The sequence below is a fragment of the Pteronotus mesoamericanus genome, unplaced genomic scaffold (genome assembly GCF_021234165.1).
Source record: "Pteronotus mesoamericanus isolate MK-2021 breed Mesoamerican mustached bat unplaced genomic scaffold, CSHL_Meso_final contig_46, whole genome shotgun sequence".
Taxonomy (NCBI): Eukaryota; Metazoa; Chordata; class Mammalia; order Chiroptera; family Mormoopidae; genus Pteronotus; species Pteronotus mesoamericanus.
Window position 1 is genome coordinate 1,079,930 of NW_026555170.1, and position 22,427 is coordinate 1,102,356.

The 22,427-nt window shown below is 46.8% G+C and overlaps 1 protein-coding gene across 3 annotated transcripts in view; it reads right to left on the minus strand.

The window, feature by feature from the left end:
* Positions 1-15,165, minus strand: part of SLC7A7 (solute carrier family 7 member 7) — a 31,708-nt gene extending 16,543 nt beyond the window's left edge. The window contains exons 1-2 of one of the 3 annotated variants that reach the window (XM_054577794.1): positions 15,099-15,165; positions 8,974-9,519 (exon numbers count right to left, since the gene is read on the minus strand). In XM_054577794.1, the coding sequence (XP_054433769.1) occupies positions 8,974-9,472 (499 nt within the window). In that variant the 5' untranslated portion in view covers positions 9,473-9,519; positions 15,099-15,165. Of the gene's footprint in view, positions 1-8,973; positions 9,520-10,836; positions 10,917-14,904; positions 14,935-15,098 lie in introns of those variants that run through there. The other 2 variants (XM_054577793.1, XM_054577792.1) reach the window with 2 other exon arrangements.
* Between the last annotated feature and the right edge of the window lie 7,262 nt (positions 15,166-22,427).

The following is a 22,427-nucleotide window of genomic DNA, read 5'->3' on the forward strand; positions in this document are numbered from 1 at the left end:
GTTCTACCTCATTAGCCACAAGTTTGTGAAGTCAGGTATTCTAGTATCAGGAAAAACTGCATGTGGCCAAAGCTGTCTGACAAATATACAGAGATCTGAAGTCCTTTATAGTCCACAAGCTGCTTTAGTCCCCTCAGTAGGAACTGTCTGCCCTCCCCTCTGCCCGATTCCCACAGCAGCCCTCAGCACCCCCCACCACCACCCCGAGAGCCAAAAGCATGCAGTGCCCTTCTCCGCCAAGCTGAATCTGAAGCCATATCATCTATTCATTCATTCAGTCAACACGTACTGAAGCACCTATTATATGCAAGTCACTAAGGTCAAGTGTCAGGGACACAAAACTGCAGTAGTCTGTCTGTTCACAGGAGTCCCTGAATACGTGTTGCTGGCTGACTAATATAGTAGGCAGACTATATAATTTACACAGGAGGTAAACTGTCCTGTTAGCAAAAAGCAAAGAACTAGACAAAAAAAAAAGTAGGACGCACAGTGGGCAAGTGTAGGCAGGAGCAGAATTACCCAGCGCTGCTAACAATGGGCCGGTAAAGCATGTCAGCTCCAAAGAAAGGGCCGCTGGGTAAAGCTGGACTTCTGGACACCTAGACCTGAGTGCCAAGAGAAAAGTTCCACCTCTCTTGCAAAGATGAAAAAGAGTCTTAGCCCTCAGAGCTACTGTAAAAGTAGCTATCACCCTGGCCAGGTAGTATAGTGGATTAAAGCATCATCCCAATACTCCAAGGTTGCGGGTTCAATCTCTGGTCAAGGCACATACAAGAAACAACCCTTGAATGCATCAAAGTGGTACAACAAATCTCTCTCTCTCTATCTCTCTCCCCCCACCCCCACCAGCCCCAACCTTCCTCTCTCTTTAAAATCAGGGTTTTTTTTTTAAAGTAGATGTGTTATCTTTATCGTACAATTGAGAAAACTGAAGTCACTCAGGCCAGCTCCATCCAAAGTTTGTACACATTCCACCACTTCCTATTTGGGTTCAGGGATGTGAGACTGGGAGTGGGATTATCTCCCCTCGAGTGATGGAGCTTCTAGCTGCAGAGAACCAGAGCAATCTCCAAGAGCTCCAAAAAAACCAGAACAATCAGCCTCGGGAGGAGCCATCTGCACACCTCTCTGGTGGGGAAAATTAACCATTTATAGTACCTTGGGCAGGACAGCAAGGTTTTTTCCAAACTCAGAATTAATTAATTATCCATCCATCCAATTATCCACCTACCCAACAAGCATACATTGAGCATCCACTGTGTTCCAGGCCCTGTACTGGCTCTGTAATTAAGACCCAGGCCCCAGCCTTCACAGAAAAGTGAACATGGACAATTACAAGAATGAAAGTATGAAAGTCACTGCAAGGTAACCCATCCAGTCTGGGGCAGGGGCGGGGGTGCAGATGGGTACCAGGACCCCTGTTACCTGGACTGAGTACATGGAGGCTGGTGCTGGGGTGAGGGGAGGGGAGGAAGAGTTCCTGGCAGAGAGAGCAGCATGTGATTTCCCTGACAATGAAATCAGCAGTGAATGAAGTCACCCACGCGTACAAAAAATTTACCTCAACCAGCGATTTTCAACCAGTGTGCCACAAGGATTTTCAAAACATGCAGTATCTGACTATTTAGTCAGGGGCAGTGACCTCTTTTCCCTTACATTGTCAAATTCAAAAATGACAACAGCCAACACAACAATAACAGCCCTGTGTGCGTGAATCAAAATTATATCAATTTTTTGTTAGATTGGCAAAAAATATATCTGTTGGTGTGCTACAGAATTTTAGTAATTAGTTTCTGTGTGCCATCAGATGAAAAAGATTGAAAATCGCTGTCCTAAGCAATAATTGGTAAATGATTTCAAGGTGTATTAGCAATGCTAGGCCATCTAGGGCTGTAATTCATCAGCAGTTCTAAAGGAAGGTTATACCTTTAGAGGGACAGTAAGCCACTCTGACAGAAGCAGCAACCTTTATTTGCTCTCTTGAAATTGTCACTGTTTGAATAGGAAAGGATGAAAGTATGGCAGAAATATAGATCACGACTCTGAGATACAGACCGCATGCTAGCAATGAAGAAACTGAGGCTAATGAATTTACTCTGCCTGATTCCATGCCCTTAACCCCCATGATCACCACCTCCCAAAGGGATTAGGGTCTCCTCTGCACTGTTCAAGGGAGAGAAATGCTGGCTCAGGGCACCCAAGCATTCCAACCACGGAGAAAAACTTATTGTAGGATAAGGATATTTCATCCAGCTTTCCCATAAATATACCCCCAACCCAAGCTAAAGCAGGTTTAAGTCTTTCCCATAAACTCTCTCCCCAACCTCGGTCCCTCCCTCTGACAACCACCCTTCTTGCTTTCAGTGCCAGTCTTCTAGAAAGTATATCTAAGCCACACTCCCTGCCCTCCCCTTGTCTGACACCCACTCCCCTACTCCACTGAAAAGACTGATGGTTTCCCTTTACTTCCTATCTGCCAATTCCAAATGATGTTGGCTGTGTAGCCCCCACTGTGGGCCCCACACTTAACCACACTGCACTAGAATGATTTACCTAACTGTCTCTCCCATCACCTGGGAGCTACAGAGGGTACCCTGACTGACAGTCATGCTCACATCCCCAGGGCCTACCCCAGAACGAGGCGCACAGTAGGCATTCAAATTTCACTGGATGAATTAACTCTGGATGAAATCCGACTCCACCCACAACGCCCTGAAATTTCCCTCTCCAAAACTGCCAGTGATCTCCACGTTGATAAATCCAAGAAACTCCACTCCTGATCTAGCTCGACCTGTCAGATTGGACACTGTTGACCACGGACTCCTTCTCAAACTGCTGTCTTTCACTCACAGTCTCCCATTTCCCACCTATCTCTCTAGGTGCTTCTTCTCCACCTTTTTACAGAATATTTATCCCTTAATGTTGATATTCCTCAAAACACTGTCCTAAGCCCTCTTCTCCTCTCTTTCTACATCCGGGCCCAAGATCATCTCATCTGCTACTGTGATTTCAATTATTATCTATATACTGAAGATTCCCAAAAAATATATCACCAGCCCAAGTGTCATGATTCCAGATAGATATAAATATCCAACCACCTACTTACGGGACATCACCAGGTACAAACTCAATCTATCCAAAACTGATCCCATCAACTTCTCTCAAACCTACTGCTCCTCCAGTGTTTCCCCTTTAAGTAACTGGCATAACCATCCACCCAGGTGCCCACACCAGAAACCTGGGCATCTTATCCTCTTCGACAACCTCTACCCATGTCTAATCAGTGTCCAAGTCTTAACCAGTTTCCTCATCCCCCAAGCTCGGCTCTAGCCCAAGCTACCATCATCACTTACTGGGATCCTGGCAACTGCTTCATAACTGATCTCCTGCTTTCAGTCCTGCAAAATGATCCCAGAGTAATCTTTTTACAAATCTCCAGATTCTAGAATCTAAGTCACAAATGTCACTCTCCTGCTTTAAATGCCTGAAGAAGTTTTTCATTGCCTCAGGACAGTGATTTTCAGCCTTTTTTATCCCATGGCACACATAAACTAATTATTAAAATTATGTGGCACAGCAAAAAAATACATTTTTTGCCAATCTAACAAAAAATAGGTATAATTTTGATTCATTCACACCAGACGGCTATTGTGTTGGCTGTTGTCTTTTCTTTTCTTTTCTTTTAATGTAACAATCTATGGTAAAAGAGACCAGTGCTCCTGACTAAATAGTCAGGTATTTCATGTTTTAAAAATTCTTGCCGCACACCAGCATGCCATGGCGCACCAGTTGAAAACCACTAGCCCACCAAACTCCTTAACAGGGTTCTTGCGATAGATTTTATTTTCCCAAGGTGTCTCAACAGTATCTCCCATCCCACATGCTTTTAATATATTACTTTAATACTCCATCAAGAGGTACGGTCTGTGCCTCTTGAAACTGGATGGTCTTCTGTGACTGTTTCAACCTCTAGAGTACAGCAGGAGTGACACCATGTGACTTCAGAGGCTAGATCATAAAAGGCAATGCAGCTTCCGGGCTGTGGCTGACTGGGATATTCATTCTTAACGACTTCAGCTGTCAAGGAAACAGTCTGATTGCCCTGAGGCTGCCATTATGTGAAAAAGCTCAATGTAGTCCAAATGGAGAGGCCCCATGGAGAGGCCCTGGCACAACCTGAAGAGAAAAAGATGCCCAGCTCGTCCCCATCTCCAGCACCGCCATTCCAGCTCCTGCCACCACACCATGTGACTACAGCCACATGAGGCCCTGGGCCAGAACTGCCCCACTTAGGCCTTCCCAATTCCTGAGCCACAGAAACCATGAAAGATAAGAATAAAATGACTATTGTTCTAAGCCACTAAGTTTTACGTGACTTGTTTCATGGCAATAATAGCTAGAAGGGTTTATAAAGCCCTGAACAATGTCTCCTATGACCTTCATCTACCTCTGTAATCCAACTCTCAATGTTTCCTGTCTTAAACTCAATACTGTAACCCACCCTGAACCCCTTTCTGTGTCTTGAAGGTGTCCTTCTTTCTTGTTTACAAGTTTTCATACATTCGGTTCTTGCTGCCTGAGATACTCCTTTTCCCTCTCTACTCTTGGTTAATTTTCCTTCATCATTCAGGTGTTATGTTAAACTTCCTTATGGAGAGTTTCTAAACTCTGAGGCTAGTTCTGGTGTCCTCCTGTGGCTCCTTGTCCTTCAAAAATCACAACATTCATCATAACCCATTGTAATCTTGTGTTGGGTTGCCTATCCTAGCCCCACACCAGCATACACACATGTGCACACACACTGACAGCTCCATAGAGACAATGCTCAGTGCTAGTAGAACGGTAAGTGCTCCGTGAATATTTGCTGAATGCTCAGCCTCCAGCCCCATCTCTTTCCTGAGCTCCAGGTGGGAACCTCTGCCTACTTACCTACAAATAAATTTCAAATTCAACATGAATGCATCCTCCCCTCTCCTTCTAACCTATGCCAGCACTTACCAGTTGCCCAAACCAGAAACCTCACCTCTTCATTCAAGGAGTATTTATTGTGCTCCTCCCTTTGTTTCTTTGCTGGGGATGCAGGAGATCATAAGGCAAGCTCAGCCCCTGTGGCACAGAACTGACGGGCTGGTGGACATCACTTACCTCTTCCTTATACTGGACATCCCAGTGAGTGTCATTGGTTGTACTGATTCTAAATTGCTCTCCCGTCTGTCCTTTCCTGGAGACATCATCTCCTAAGTAAGCTGCACCCCAACTGCCATTGTCCTAGTTCAGGCTTTTGTCATTTCCTGCCTAGACTACAACAAGCTCTCTAATCAGTGTCTCTGCCTCCAGCCTTGCTTCTTATGTAGCTATATTGCTCCCCTGCTTAGAACCCTTCATCGGCTCATCACGTGCTTTAAAATAAAATCTAAACCCACTAGGAAGGTTTGCCTCATGCTCTAGCACCTTGCTTTCTTTTGTTCCCTCACATCCCACAGTCCCCCACACACACCCTACACCCCATACTTTTTCTCACCGTTGTGCCTTTACATTGCCTCTCCCTATATCTAGAATGCCCTTGCCCCTTCTTCATTCAACGGATATTTATTGAGCACCTAGCTGACAACAGGCACTGTCCTAAGTGTCAGAGATTCAGCAGTGAGCAAAACACCTACTCTCATATTTAAAAAAAAAAAAAAAAAAGATTGAAAGCCACCACTTTAAATAGGATAGGTCACTGGTAAGGTAATCTGTGTGCAAAACTATGAATGGAGTGAGGTAATAACCTCTAAGGATATCTAGAGGAAGAGTCTTCCCAGCCAAAGGAGCCATCAGTAATCATTCCTTAGTTACAAAATGCCTAAAGCAGGAAGAAGCCAGGCAAACTGAAGGAAAAGCAAGACAAACAGTGTAGCCAGAGCACAGAGGGTGAGGGTGAGATGTCTGAAATGAGTCAAAGAAGTCAGATAAAGAGGGCCTTGACAGTCATGCTAAGTGGGTGCTTCACCCACCCCCGATTCCTTTTCCTCCTCCAGTGTCAAGTGCAGAAATCATCTCCTGAATAGACCACACACCACCCCACCCCTAGCATTTACCATATACAGTATGTTTAATTGACTGTTTTGGGGGGTCTCTACCACACCATGAGTTCCCTACAAGCAGGGGCTCTATCTTTCAGCTCCATGTGTTACAGACCCCATCACAATCAGTAAATTATTTTCGAAGAGTCAAAACATTCTTCCTTCGTTCTCATTCTATGCCCTGCAAGCAATTCCCTGATTACTAGAATGGTTTCCCAGTGACTATGGCACCGCAAAGGGAGTGCCATGATAGTGAACACATGCCTTCTGGTATTTAGAAACTACACACGTATGCCCATCATTGCACATTTTGTAAACACTGTCATGTATACACATCAGCCACTCTTTTTGGTGAGATGCAGTTGGTGAGAAAATTATCAACTCTGGATCATGATGACCTGAGGAAGGCACGGCTCATGGAAGAGCCGCATGAGCATCCCAGCAAAGCCCCAGATGCCCCCTCCACCTCATCACCACCTTCCCTATTTCAGATGGGGGCCCTACCACCTCCCACCTGCCCATGTTTGAATCCTTAGCATCGTCTCAAAGAGCTCCCACATATCCTCACATCTGGAAGTCCTAGAAATCCTTCCTTGTAACTATTGCTGTATCTACCCCTTCATCCCAAGTTCCAAAGGCCACCCAGAGGGCAGGTCTTCACCACACTTTATACGGACTCAGGTTTCAGCTCCCTAAACCAGTCTCCTTCCCTTCTCTCTTTCCAAAAATGCTCTCCACGTGCCCAGAAGAGTTCTTCCAAGCAAATCTGATTTTACTTCCTCACCTAAAATTGATAGCTCTCCCTCATTTTCAAAATAGAGTCTAGCCTGTTTAGGCACTATATAACACCCTCTTTGAGCTGACCCTGGGCTACATTTCCAGTCTCTACCTTCTCCCTTATCTCTTACTCCACTTTCCAGCTCTACTAACTACCTGCAATCCTCTGAACAGTCTGTACTTTTTTGCATCTCCACACCTTATTATGTGCAGTTACCCCTATGAGAAATGTCCTAGAAGACAGCTGTGTGTCTTTTCAAAATTCAGCTGAGACATTGTCTTGTCTGTGACGTCTTCCTGAGCTCTCCTCCCCACAAGAAGAAAGTTGTCCCGCTTACTCTTACGATGCCTTTATCACTACACCTTTTACCTTGCATAACAATTATTTGTTACTGGGTCTGTCTTGCCCCTTGGATACGTCTTGATTTTCTCCTAAATGGTTATGGTTAAATAAAGATATTACTCCAGGTTGTGTCTGGACAGAATGTCCTCAGAGGTCTCAGCATCGGTGTTGTCCTGGGTGTTCATTAAATAATAACTGAAGGAAGAAACTCATGAATCAAATGTCCCTAAAGTCTTACAATCTTTGTTGTCCTTCAGAACCTTCCCCCAGGTCTCCATGTGCCTCTGAAGTTATTAGAGATAGAAAAAAGTCCTGTAAGCAGTGAAGAGATATAGTAATTTTAAGTATAATAATTATTAACATGATACATTTGAGGCATGAGTTATGGTTTTCACTGAATCTTATTTCATTCTTGCAGTAGCCTGGGAGTAAATAGTCACTGCACCTTGCCGAAGGTGACACAGTTATTGAGCCCAGCCTTACACACAAGTCTGGTGCACTCTTCACTCTACCAGAGTTGTTTCAAACATATGCCCTGAATCCATGCAGCATAAAATTCTGTCTTCTATTCACTGGGGAGCTCTGCAAACTAATCATAACTGTGGCTACTTTGCATGTAATCATTCAAGGTGTACATACGCATTTATGTGTACATGGTCATACAAGAGTGTGAATACATCTCTATTCCCAGATTAGAAGCAGCAGATTAAAAAAGGGTGACTGATGGAGATGGGCGCAATGCCAGAATCAAGGAATGACAGCTGTGAGAGATGACACAGATCAAAACCAGAAAAGAATACAACCTGATGAACTGAAGTCAGACCAGCAGTGTGAGGCCGCTGAGGAAGCCAACACTCATCCGCCGCCGCCCCTTGCCTGCAAAGGCCCATAATCATACAAGAATTGAGATGTGCAATGGTAATGCCGGACCACGAAAAGAAATGTCAAGCTATTAAGGCAAGAAGACATAGCATTGGTTTTAAAGAGGTTTCAACAAAGATGGTTGAAATGAGAGAATTCTGGCATTTAAAGGGATGCAGCCATCTTAGAAATTTTACTTAAATGAAATAATCCTTGCCCTACACAAGGTATGTGACTATATACCTTCATTTAAGGGAATCCAATTAGTTTCACCAGTAAGTCAACCTACCCGATCATCTATAATAGTGGTAAGAATCTAGTCAAGCCCTGCCCAGTGTAGCTCAGTTGGTTGAGTGTCATCCTGCAAACCGAAAGATCATGGGTTCGGTTCCCACTGAGAGCACATGCCTAGGTTTCAGGTTCAGTCCCCTGGGCCTCGTACAAAAAGGCAACCAATTGGTGTTCCCCTCTCATATCAATGTTTCTCTCCCTCTCTTCCTCTCTCCTTTTCCCTCTCTCTAAAAAAATAAAATAAAATAAAAAGTAGATCCATAAATAGAAAAGAATGTCACTGATAAATTCTGGGGGAAAAGCAAACTGTAGAATTTTATGTAGACTATGATCCCATTTTTGTAAGCCACCGACCAAAACTACATGTCTTAAAGGAGAAAGAACAAACGTCAGGAAGGGCACACAAGCTGCTAATGATGCTTACCATGGGAAGGTGAGTGAAATGTAAATTGGTGCGTTTTTTTACACTTTGGTACTGTTCAAATTTTCACACAAAGCATACATTAATTTTTAAAAAATAAAAGCATTTGCAGAGGCATGCACGTCCTTCCGTCCCCTTCTTACCCGCTGACTAGACTCCCATGCAGGCCTCTGCCCTGGCCCTCCACCCAGCACCTCCTGCCCCACCCCACTTACAGATGCAGGCAGCAGCCAGCAGGCGGCCAGCAGCATAGGGGGCAAAGCAGCTCGGGAAGATGGGCTGCACCATGTAGTTGGCAAAGGTGATCGCGATGATGGCCTGGCTGGTAGGCTCAATGATGAGGAGAGAGGTCCAGAGTCGGATGAAGGCAAGCAGTCCCCCGAAGGCCTCGAGGATGTAGGCATAGCTGGCCCCAGACTTCTTAATGGTAGTGCCCAGTTCCGCATAACAAAGGGCCCCAAAGACGGAGAAGAGGCCCCCAACGGCCCAGATGACCAGGGAGAGGCCAAAGGAGGCACTGTACTTGAGAACACCCTTGGGGGATACAAAGATGCCCGAGCCAATCATGTTCCCCACGATCAGGCACACGCCGTTCAGCAGTGAGATCTCCTTCTTCAGCTTCACCTGTTCGGGCCCAGAGTGGTCCTCCTCTGCCAAAGAGGAGGCATCCCCCACGTGCTGGGAGGCCGCTTCATACTTAACACCGTCAACCATGGTGGAGGAGGAAAAGAAAGACTTCACCAGCTTCCTGGCATTGCCCTCTAAGGAAGAACAATGAAGATAATATAGATCAGGTGGTTGGTTGTCAGTACCATAGTATGCTCCCCGAGAGGGACCTGTTGGCAACCCACACCGCCCACCGCCGCTGAGACCTCCCTCTCTCTTGCTCCCCACCTCCCGTTAACTTTTTCCCATGCTGGCTCTGGCTCATCAAAACAACCCCAACTTGAATTTTTAAGAAAACACACTCATTCCCCAGAGAGGAAGCATCTGTCTCTCACTGTGCTGACACTGGCGCTGCCTACGTGATTTACAAAATCGAAAACTAAATCCTGGTTCTACCTGGGCCTGCTGTGATAAAAGATAGGAATTAGGGCGGTCATCTGGCAGTTCCCAGTGGTGACCATAATGATTTGAACCAGTGCTTTTCAGCCTTACCTCAAAGAAGCCTGGCCCTGGCAGGTGTGGCTCAGTTGGTTAGAGCGTTGTCCCGTAACCCAAAAGTTCGTGGGTGCAATTCCCGGTCAGGGTACATGCCTAGGTTGCAGGTTTGATCCCCAATTGGGGTGCATCCAAGAGGCAACCAATTGATGTTTCTCTTTCACATCAATGTTTCTCTCCCTCCCTTCCCCTCTGTCTAAAATAAATAAGCATGTCCTCACGTAATGATAAAAAATAAAGTCTATCTTCCCTCCAATTTCAGGCTCACCTGTCACCTGTGTTGAGATGCAACATGAGGAGCCAGACTTGCAAGCAAATAATCTGTGGGTTCTCCTCACAACACTGCCCTTTTCCCCCAAGGATTCTAGCTCTGGCAAACCTAAAGGCTTCAGAGATTTCTTGCTGGAAACCCACAACTATCCTTCTGCTTAGGAGAAATGCTCAGCCCTAGCAAAGTCCCAGCAGCCTCACCCCACGCAGAAAGAAGACAGGCTATTTTCCTCACTTTTCTTTTCTGAGATACCTTTCCCAGTCCCTAGTATTCCAGATCCCCTACCATCAAATCCCTCACATCAGCATAGTTGCATCACCCAAATAGTAAGAATGAGAGGAGGGTGATCCAAATGTACAGCCCAAGCTAAAGGTGATTGGAGTCAGCTGATGACCACTCCTCACCCAGGAGTTCCTGCTGGAGACACAGCACTGAAAGCCAAAGCCAAGAAACAGCTGAAGTGGGGCAGCTGATGTTGACCCCCACAGAGCAGGAGACAGCTGAGAGAAAAACAGGCAAGGCTAGCCAAGCAAGTGGCGAGATTCTAGAAGCACTGGGAAGCTGAAGTGGACACTGCACAGCAGCAAAGAGGGGTGGGGTCAAGTGAGGAAGACGCTGAGATGAGACAGTGGGAAGCACTCACTACCTGGCTAAAAGTGTAAGCAGGTTCCTGCAGCAGCAGCAGAGCCAGTGGAAGTCAGGAGCTGTGCTGTGACTGCTCCTTCTTCTCAGCCAGCAGTGGAAGGAATGGCCAGGCGAGGGCTTATGGATTTAAGTCAAATCAAGTAATCAAGAAGGGCGGAAGGGCTGAGGGCAGGGGGAGGAGTATTAAGTAACTGTGTCTGGGTCCAAGGTTTACTGACCCCTCACCTCTGCAAAAAGGGCAGCAAGGAGCTCTGGGCTCAGCACTTTATACGATAAGAAGGCACTCCCTCAGGAACCTCCTTTGACAGGAGTCAGCTGGGCGCAGCTCCGAAGCCCTGGGGAAACTGTCCCCTAGCAAATTGGCCCTGCTGAGGACTGGGCTGGCTGAGAAAGAATGCACAGCCCTCTCTCCCAGTCCTCCACACCCCACCCTAGCCCACTTCTCTCATTCTGAACAAGAAAGGTTGCACAATGTGACACAGATACTTGTTCACAAACTGAGATTAGGGGAAGTGTGAGTGCAGTCCCAATACCTCGTGATTGGCTGTCCTAAGAGTAGAACTCTTCATACTTCCCCACACAGAGTGAGGGGTGGCTGCCCCTAAACTTGGGCCATTGCCCCAAGGCTGAGCCTCAAGCTACTTCCAAGGAAACAAAGTCGAGAAATTACACTCAAAACTCTGGCTGCATTCACCCCACCCCACCCCTCCTGTGCCCTTTCATCCATAAGAAAATATACCAGGATCTTTGGGTAAGCATAATTCTTACAAACACCTTCCCCAAACACAAGTTTACTCCAATGTCCTAAAAATATGGGGAAATAGGATTTCACTAAGCTACCCGGAACATACAGGCCCAGAACAGAAAGAAAAAGTTGGGTGTTTTTTGGAAATCATAGGTTATTCTATCTTTATAGTCTACTTAAATATGATATTTTGGGTCTCTTTCACTAAAAGAAATATACTCTATCCATTCTGAAATCCAACTATCTGTCCCTTTTCACAACTTTTTAAAAACATCCCTCTTTGGTTATTCTACAACCAGAGAATGACAGTCTAAAAAATCCCAAGGGGATTTGTCTTTACCCTACTCCTTTCCATCCTAGCCCCTTAAACTTTTTTTAAACCAAGAGAGGGATCCAGATGTTAGCCTTCCCAGACATCATTCTTCTCCCAAGTCACCCTCACAAATGTCTGAAATTTATGGATGAGAATAAAAAGGGTTCTATGGAAAGTAACCTCACAGAGTAATCCAATTATAAATTCCTAACTGGGCAAGTTATGATGGGTAGTCACACCCCAGGCATATAACTTCTTTACCAAAAGGCTTATCTTTGACTTAAGCAAGCCCTGTTTATTGTTTCTGTACATCTAGGTTAACACACCTTTGAAATGCCCCATCCTCCTAATATATAACTAAGATAGGATAGTAAGAAGCTAGGGAAATTCCCTGGCAAGTGGAACAGGGAAACTGAGACAGACAGCTGAACAAACTGGCAGAGCCATTTACAGTCAGACACAGAAGGTCACCTCCCTAGAGATAACATCTAGGCCTCAGCTGTATTTCAGCCCCAGGCCCAGAAAAGCAGTAAAACCAGGTGGGCAAAGCCAGGACCTGCTGCAGTGACTACAGACCCCCTGCCCCGGTGCTCAGACCACGGCCCTGAAAGACACCTGGAAAAGCTGATGACTGTTCTGCTGAAACCCTCCCCTGAGATTCCTGCCTGTGAGAGAGAGAGAGAGAAGATCCACCAGACAAAGGACCCAGCGAGCTCATGCTCAGGCTGCGGATGGGGGGCGGGGGGGGGGGGGGGGAGCAGCCTGTGTCATTCCCTTCCCCTTCTTGGTCCCCCACAGGTAGCATCTCCTACACTCTAAGGGGCCCTCCCCCAGACTTGCAACTAGGCGAACAATGGGCAGAGGCAGCTCGTCCCAGGCTAACCCCCTGAACCTGTCCCTAAAAGCCCTCTTTTCTCTGACTTCCCAGTGAGCTAAGGCTGCCCACCCTAGGTTCTCCTGTGGCTTCTTCTGTGCTAGGCCCTTCTTTGTTTTACTGTCCCCAGCTTTAATAAATGTATCCTCAAAGTCACCTGGACTTGTGTTATGAAATCCTTCTACACAAAATCAAGAACCCACACCTAAGCAGACCGACTCAGGGCCAGGCCCCCTCTCGTAACATGAGCACCCATTCAGGGCCTTCCTTCTAACTCATGACCACACTCAAGAGAGCATATAACCTTAACCTGTAATGCGATCCCCACCTTGCTTCCTCCTACCTTCACGTAATCTTCCTTACATTCCCTCCTTAACTTCAAATGCATAAAAAAACTATAAAACTTATTCTCAGGAGCATTTGAGATCTTGCTCCCCCAGCATATGTTGTCAGTTTTGCTCAAATAAACTCTTACAAAAATTCTCTACATATTTGGACACTTCTTACATCCACAGATGCGTCCAGAGGAGACCATCCTTTTCTCCCAGATGCCCCCTAAATACTCCTGTAATAATAATAGCTGTTATTTATTGAGCACTTACTGGAGCCTGATACATTGCTAAGCACCTAAATGCCTTACCTCATTTAACCCTCCCCGCACCCCTTGAGGCACACACTAAGTCTCATGCCAGGGTGCCAAACTAGTGAGGGCAGGCTAGCCAATAGAGCCCAAGCGCATAACTGGCACTGAGCTACCTCCCTGACATCCCTACCTGCTCCTATCTGCCCAGCCTCTAGGCCTTCCTCAGACAAGAAAACACTTCAGATGGCTTCCTAATGAATTATCTGGGAAAGGGTGTGATTAGATTAAAAAGAAATCTTCTGCCCTCCTTCAGCCTGAAGCCTAGACACCCCCCCCCAACAAAGCCCATCCCCTTCCTTCCTGGCTGTTCCTCCTCTTTCTCATCTCTTTGCAGGTCAATCCAAGTCCGCTCCACAGCACTGTACTTGCTAGGGTGCCCACTTAAGCAAACAAGGCACATGGAAATACATCATCACACCTGATCTTTTAAGGCCAAATTCATTGACACCAAGGGGTGGGCATGTGTCCTGATGAGATATTAAAAAAAGAAGAAAAAATGAAGAGGGACAAAGGAAGGAGAGAGAATGTGATGGCAAGTGGAGAGAAATGTGTTGGGTTTTGTTCCTGGCTAAGTGGTATCTGAGAAGTCCTTCTTTTGGAATCTGAGACAGAAACCCACACTCCAGCAAACAGTATACTCTAGTGGCCTTACCAGGAATGCTAAGGGTAGAATCTCCTTCCTAGCCTACCCTGCACTCGCTCACAAAAACTCAGCAGGGGTGGCTGTCCTTCACAGAAGAGATATCCCTTCTTTTTTCAACCACCACCTAGCACCAGCACTGTGGGCAGAAAGGCGCCGTCTTTGGCAGCTCACATTCCTCCCTGAGACCCTGGTTCACAGGGTAATGCTTCCACCAGTTACGCAGCCTGGGATTTGCAGGACCTCCCCTAAAGGGCTCCTCCACACCCAGCTTTACAGAAGAATTTTGCAGGGTCTAGAACCCCACAGGATAATTGTGTTCCTGATCCACAGGACCCCTTGTCCTCTTCCCCTGTCTGAAGTGCATTCAGGACCTACTGGAGATAACAGGACAACACCCTCATCCTACAGCCTGTGGGAGAAGTTTCGGATTCCCGGGCTCAGGGGACACAGGCAGCAGGGCCCCCAGGATACAGTGCCTGGCACAGCAGCCAGTGGGGCCCCTTGCCCTAACCCCACCCATGAATGGCAATAGCAAAACACCCTTTTTCCAGAAACCAGCACGCAGTTCAGGGTCTTGGCTCTCCAGCAAGCTCAGGGAGCTAAACGTGAGCAGATCTTTTCTCCCCCAAAGACCCCACGTCCTGCCTTCCTAGCTCCAACTGGTCTGTGCTGCCTCCCCTAACAACAGAAACAGAAAACAAATACACTCTGGTACAGCTAGATTGCCCCATCACCCCAGCTAGAGTCTCAGCTCCTCCCTCCCCAGTTCTCCATTTGTTTTTCTATATTCCACTGTGGCTACGACAGTCCCTTAAAAAAAGAAAAAAAAAGTGAAACAAGAAATTGTTTACTCCTGTGGCCAGGTCTTCCATTAATGTAGGGCTGAAGTCTCTGGGCAGAGGGCTCTGCCTAGGGAGGGTCAGCGCTGGGGCCGGGAAACAAGAGGCTCTGAGTCTCCTCCATTCAGTCAATCTTCAGGACTCTCACTCCATCCTCTTCCTGCACTTCCCCTCTCACCCACTGTCCCCCAGCTCCCACCTCTTACCAGTCCCGTGACCTTTGGGCAGGTTCGAGGAGGAGGGGCTACCAGCACGCCGGGAGTGGGGGGAGGAAAAGGTGCTAGGAAGGGGCACCAGGGTATGGCTGGAGCTGCTGCAGCTGTTGACTCTGAGGAGCAGAAAAGGCAGAGGGTGATGGGACCAAAATGGAAAACAGGAAAACATATGTGTGACTCTGGCCGGCTGCAGCAGCGGGGAGGGGCCAGGAGGACGGGCTGGAGCTGGGACCCAAAGGACCTCCACGCCTGCCCGCCTCCAGGCTCCTCCTCTTCCCTACCTCAGCACCCCCCATCAGCACACCCCCCAGTCCTCGAACTTCCTTGTTGCCCTACAGTTACTGGGCGCTGAAGCTCTCCCAGTGACTTACACTGCCCTCTTCATGCCCTAACTCCTCCCCCTAATTCCATTTCCCCTGCATCTCCCACTCTCATACTATCATTGGCCCTGAGAAAGGCATAGCACCCATGGTTAGGGCAATGGACCTCTGTGGTCCCATCTCTAGAGTTTAAGCACCAATTCAGCCCCTATTAAGGCAATCCACACCAAAGAATATCCCTTTGGGGGATACAGCTGAGCACATACCTAGACACTAAACAAGCCCACTCACAGCTCAGGTCTCCAGCTGGTTCAGGTGATGCATGCGTTGCCAAGGCCAGCCAAAGGAGCCTGAGCAAGCCGTGGCACAGGGCTAATGAGTTGGCATCACTTTAAACCTGGATTATTTTAATATGTTGAAAGTTTATTTAACAGAAGTGGGAGAATATGATTTTCTGGGAATAGAAACTGTTAGCTTCATTCTTTCTATTCAAAATAATAATTTATGACATGAATTCATTACATACAACTTTCTAAAGCAGACAATTTCTTGGCAGGCATATTAAATTTTAACCATTTAAAATGTAGATATGACAAATTTCTCTCAGGGAGTGGCACTTCACAGTGTATGGTGCATTCGCAAAATTCTAGCTTTGACTGCTGCCTTTAAGCAACTAAACCCTGGTCATAGGGCTACACTGTGCAACTTATACCTGTACCTGCATGTTGCAAAATTATTTTGGAGACAGGTGGTCCAGCTAAGCAGTCTGTAAGGATTTCTCACTGGATGGGAGCCAACTTACAGTTTACCAAGAGACAAACAGAAATCAGAGTTCACTGGCACCAAATGTCTGAATTACTCCAAGAATAATTCAGTGATCTTTTAGACCCAGGTTGCTGCCCAGCTGGTCTGCCCCTCAATCCTGCTCTGGGGTCAGGTTCAAGCTGTAAATGAGGGAAGTACTAGAAGTCTACACCTGCCCCTCTGCTCTGAGCCCTGCTCTCTCACTCCATTGCAGCCGCACTGACCTCCTTGCTGCTGCCACACAAGCCTGCTCCAGGGTACCAGCTTTGGCCATTGCTGTTCTCTCTGCCTGCAACATTCTTCCCAGAGATACTAATTCCTTCACTCACTCCATTCAGGTCTGTGCTTAAACACCAACCTCTGGGTCCTCCGCCACGCTTGACTTTTCAAGGGCACTCATTGCCAAGCCAAGTTTGGAGTTCGTTCCTTCTCAGCTGCCCCACTAGAACGCAAGCATCACCAGAGTTTTATTTGCCCCTATCCCCAGTACAGGGCACACGTGGACCTTCAAGAAATGTTTGCCGGAGGAATAAATGAATGAATGAACGACGCTGTCCCCCTAGACTGATTTGCCAGCGCTCACACTTCCCCTAATCTTAGTTCGTGAACAAGTCTCTGTGTCACATTGTGCAATCTTTCTTGTTTGGGACTGATTTCGCCCTAGACTGATTTTCCCAGCTGGCTGGGCTCTGGGAATGTCCTTGAAATTGCCCTCCAGACCCACCTATGCAGCTGCCGCTGCTGCTGTGGCTCCTATGCAAGGAGGATTTAGACGTATTTATTCTTTTTAATAGTAATGGGTTTAAAGGAAAGGAAAGGTATAATTTTCAGGTTTACTGGGAAGACTAGAATACTTTGAAATGGACTTTTTGTTTTATTAAGGGGGGGGGGAGCCCCTCATCTAACGCGCTTTCTCAGATCCGGAAAGTTCTCAGTGCTCCGTCCCAGTACCACCCAGGCTCAGGTGACACTTCTGGATGCAACGAGAGCAAAGTGCGACGGTCGCGAAGCAGTGAAAGGGCGGAGGAGGAGAAGTCAGAGGAAGGCGAGCGCTCAGCTTCACGCAATTGCAGGTGGGGTCGAGAAGAGCGGAACCACAAACCCTTCGGCGTGAACTCTTCCCAGACTCCGCTCCCGGCTCCCCTTACCCCCACCCCGCCCTCAGCCCTCTCTACCCTTCCCGGCGGTCCTCGCCCCTAATCCACACCCCCTCCGCCCCCGCGCGGCCGGCTCGCCGCTTTTCACCTTTGCCCCTCTCTCTCACTTTCCCGGGCCCGGGGTCTCACGTCGCTCCCGCCTTGTCTTAGTTCCCTCTTTTTCGCCGCCCGGTTCCATGTCTGAGGCCCTATGATCTCGCCTCCCCAGACCCTGAATCTGCCTCTGCCCGCCCTCAAAGCCCATCCCAAGAGTTCGGTCGTCCTTGTTGTCGTCCAGGTCTGGCTTCGGGGGCCGAACCGGGCTGTGCCTTGGAGGACCAGGACCCCCCTCCACCCGGCGCCGCTTCAGGTCCCTCCACTTGGCCAGGAAGCTCTCGCCCCTCGCGGGCTCCAGAAAGCGCTAAAAGGGAATTGTGGGTGTAGGCAAAAGGTGCCAAGGGCCAAGAACCAAGAGACCTCGCAGCCCGCTCCTCTGCCTTCTCCTGGCTCAGGCAGAGCTGCGCTGGCCCTGGGAGTGAAAATGACTGCAGATACCCTTCGACGCGTCCTCCACCCCAGGAATGCTCAGCTTCCTCTCCCTTCCCTCCCAATCCAGCTCGAGCTGGCGGACCGTCTCCAGCCTCGAGACGCTCCGCTGAAATTCGGAGGGGCTCTGGGCTGCAAAGCCCGGTGGGGGAAGGCAGAGGGAGCCGCGCCCGCTTGGAGACGGGTAAAGGGTCTCCCGGAAGGGCGTCGCCTCCGCCGAGGTTTCCAACTCCCCGCCCCCTCGGGGAGCTGTTGCATCAGCTTCGAGATCCCAAATTAAGAAAAAGTGGTCTCCAGTAGGCCCGAAAGGTGTCGGGCAGTGGAGCTGCCGCCAGGAGGCAGCACTTAACAAAAAATGTCCTGGCTGAGGGTGCCTGAGAGGCTGGAGTCACCGAAGCGCCCTTCACCTGAAGTCTTCGAGGCAGCGTCAACCCAACAATATAGGGATTTTCTGGGCTTGTTCAAAAAAAGCGGATCTGGAAATGTTACACCATGTTTTAAGGTTACAAGATAACTTGTAAATAATACAGTTCCTTTTGTGAACCTTTTGGACAGTCTCGCTTTGGCATTTTTATAAAGCCAATGTTACCAATCTGCAGAGAGCCACAGAGAGCCACCCCACCTTCAAGACCAGTCTGGTGGAAAGCCACAGCTTAAGAGATTTCAAAGTTGTTGGGCAAGAAAAAATGGTGTAGCCCAAGGTCATACTGATTTAACATGGATTTGACAGCCATGGGACAAGAAAAAGAATATGTTACAATAAATTACATAGATAATAAAGTAATACACAAAGCAATGTATTGTGTGAGTGTCTGGTTATAGCCATCAGTTTCCATACTTCTTGCTGAGTGTGACAGTGATTTGATTTGATCTTTAGCTGTTCTAAGAAGGAAGGTAATGAAGGAACATGAAATAAGGCACTTCCCAAACCTTAGAATTTGGTCACAAGTACACCAAAAGGGGAAGAGGAAGCAAAATGACGTAGCACTGGCAACACAGAGTCAGCTTCACTTACGCTCTTTCTCCAGCATCATCGTTAATCATCCCAACAGTTAAAAAAGCACCTATTTTCCCAGAGCAAAAACAGTTGTACAAAAGTTACTATATACAGACTGGACAGAGAGATATTTAAATAAACATGTTGGAAAAAAAAAAAAGTGGATAACAAAATGTTATAGCCCAATATAGGCCATGATGCCCTTGAGGGGCAAAAGTGTTAAAGAAAGCAGAGACAGACATGAAGCTCAGAGTGCTGATGTTTCCCATTGTTCTTAACTCCAGCTTTTGCCAGATGAACTTCCAGAGGTAGAAAGACATCTACTTTGGGATGCTGCAACCACTTTCCTGTGGCTTATGAGTTTAGTGAAGTCACTGAGGAGAGCTTTCAAAGTGCCAAATCCCTCCCTTGCATGTGCTCCATGAGGTCCCTGAGAATGCGGATGATGTTGGCTGTCTGCACTAGTGTTCTCTGTCTCTCTCTCAAAATCCTAACCCATATTTCCTGCTATTTACAGCCCATGGATTGTCCCCCTGCCACATCAGAATAACCACATCAAAGGCTGAACTTGTCTTCTTTCCCAAGACCTTCCCCCCCTCAGGTTTCCCAGTTTTCCTGGTCAAACTTCCCATCCTGCCCCAAAAGTTCTCCAGCTCTAGCTCCTTTACTCCCACAGCTATTAAATTATTACATGTATTGTTCACTTCAGCACGTAGAGTTCATATTGTCCACACCATTTGTGTACCCTAATGCATGTTCCTTTTTTTAACTTTTAGAGAGAGGAAAAGGGAGGGAGAGAGGGAGAGAAACAGCAATGTGCAAGAGTTACATGGATGGGTTGGCTCTTGCACTCCCTCAGCCAAGGACCCAGCCTACAACCCAAGCATGTGCCCTTACAAGGAATCGAACCAGCAACCTTTCACTTCACAGGCCTGCACTCAATCCACTGAGCCACACCAGCCAGGGTACATGTTCCCTTTTTTATGATTTTGCAAATCAGTGATGTCCCCTTCTGTGTTACTACTAAAATAAAGGAACGTGGCTGGTTCAGTTCTATAAGCACTATAAAGATGTAGCATTGGGCCCTCACTGGTGTGGCTCAGTGGGCTGGGAGTTGTCCCACAAACCAAAAGGTCACCACCAGTTCAAATCCAGGTAGGTTGGGGCACATCCCTGCGTTGCAGGCCAGGTTCCCTGTACCCAGTTGGGTGGTGCAAGAGGCAACTGATTGATGTTTCTCTCCCTCTCTTTTTCCCTCCCTTCCCCTCTCTCTAAAACTAAATAAAATCTTTAAAAATAAAAATAAAAAGAACCCTGGCTGATGTGGCTCAGTAGACTGAGCACAGGCCTGCGAACCAAAGGGTTGCTGGCTCCATTCCCAATCAGGGCACATGCCTAGGTTGTGGGCCAGTTTCCCAGAAGGGGGCGCGCGAGAGGCAACCACACATTGATGTTTCTCTCCCTTTTCCTCTGTCTAAAAATAAATAAATAAAATCTTTTTTAAAAATAAAATAAAATAAATTAAAAGATATAGCAATGGTGGTTGTATCATCATTCCTGCCAATCTTGAATATTGACACAGATTATTTTTCCAACCCTTGGCTTCTACTATTACTTGACTCCTCAACTGTAAACTATGTAATGGGATTCCGGTGCTATCTGCCTCAACTGTCTATCTCAGAACCAGCAAAAGGTACTTGGAGCCCAGCCTGAGAAAGCTGTCACTCAGTGCTTACTGCAACAGTAAAACAATAAATCCACAGCCACATTTTGGTTCCATTTCCTGATCTCTGAAAACTACAAGCAATCTTTACAATGACTGCCTCCTGGACTGTCTTATCTCTTTTACAGGTTTATTATGAAAATTGTATAAAATCATTTATATAGAAGTATTTCTGGTAATCGAAAATGAAGCATATGGATTTAAGATGATAATGGTACTCTATTGTCTTATTTCCTTCGCTTAGTTTTTGGGGTCCATTTGTTCATTTATAGCTATGTTTCTTCTTTTTAAAAAAAATTTTTTTATTGTATTACTTCCATTACCATTTAACCCTCTCATTCTCCCCTCCCCACTGCAATCACCACATTGTTGTCCATATACAGGAGTCCTTTTTCCTCGATCCCTCTGCCCGACTAACCACACCCCCTCCCCCACTACCAACCAAGTTTCTTTTGCTCCCATTCCTTCTTCTGGTTCAGTCCTAGCCTCTACTATTCTTATTGTTATCAAAATGGTTTCTTTTACTTCTTAAACTAGGATCCACCCTTCCCCTCTTTCAAAGCACAGCTCAGAGGCACCTCCTATGGAGAAACTTCCCAGTCTTGCAGAAGGAAATGGTAAACTTCAGATAGGCCATTGTACCATTCCCTCAGTTTCCCTCAGTCAGCACGTGTTTAAGTGTCTAGCCTAGCACACAGTAATCGGCACTTTTGCAGGAGCTTCACCATTTGTAAGCACTTTCACTTACATTATCATCCCTAAAATGTTTGCATAAATGTGATATATGAAGCTTTTTTAAAAAAAAAAATATTATTTAGTTTTAGAGAGAGGGGAAGGGGAGGGAGAAAGAGAAGGAGAGAAACACTGTCAGTTGCTTCCCACCCACCCGCAATCAGGGACCTGGCCTGCAAACCCGCAAGCACGTGCTCTAGTTGGGAATAGTACCAGGGATCTTTCAGTTTGCAGGCTGGCACTCAGTCCACTGAGCCACACCATCCAGGGCTATTAAGCTTTTTTTAATGAAGAAATTAAAGATAAATGACTTATTCAAGGCAAGTAAGTGATTAAAAAAGAGGAAGGAGTCACAGATATGGATTTGCCACTTACTAGTACTTACCTCACAAGGGTGTTGCTTATAAAGAGTATAATAGACAATGGATGGTGGTAACTTATAAAAATGTAATCAGATCTTACCTCTGGTACTTCCTCTAGAAAGCCTTGCCAGCCTACTCTAGATCAAGTTTTGTTATATGCTCACAAGCATCACATACTTCCCTTTCTAGCACTTAGCTGTAATATTACAGTAATGTGTGATTATTTGTTTATTGTCTTGCATCCCTAGACTGGAGCTCTGTCAGAATAATGATGTTCGTCTTGCTCCCCACAGAATCTCCTAGGCTTAATACAGTGCTCGTCACAAAGCGCTTCCATTTTGTTGGATAAATGAGTGAGAACTGAAATCCAAACTTTTTGATTCTTTAGGTTTGACTCTTAGGCTGGGAAAAATGTTACAGTAATGAGGGAGAAGGTAGAATGAGGTGACGTATGTTACTTCGCTGAGATAAAAGATAAATTTCAAAGGACTAGAGACTGCTTCAGGAAACTAGCAGAAACAGTTCAGAACGGTTCAGTCTGGGAGGACACTTCCACTGAGGATGTAACCACCACTGAGGATGCAGAGGATGAAATAGAGTTCTAGTCCAAATCCCAGGCCGCCGTTTTGTCCTTCTCTTCCGTACAGTGACCCAAGATGGCGGGCCCCGTGATTGAAAAGAATTCAAGATGGCGGCCTCC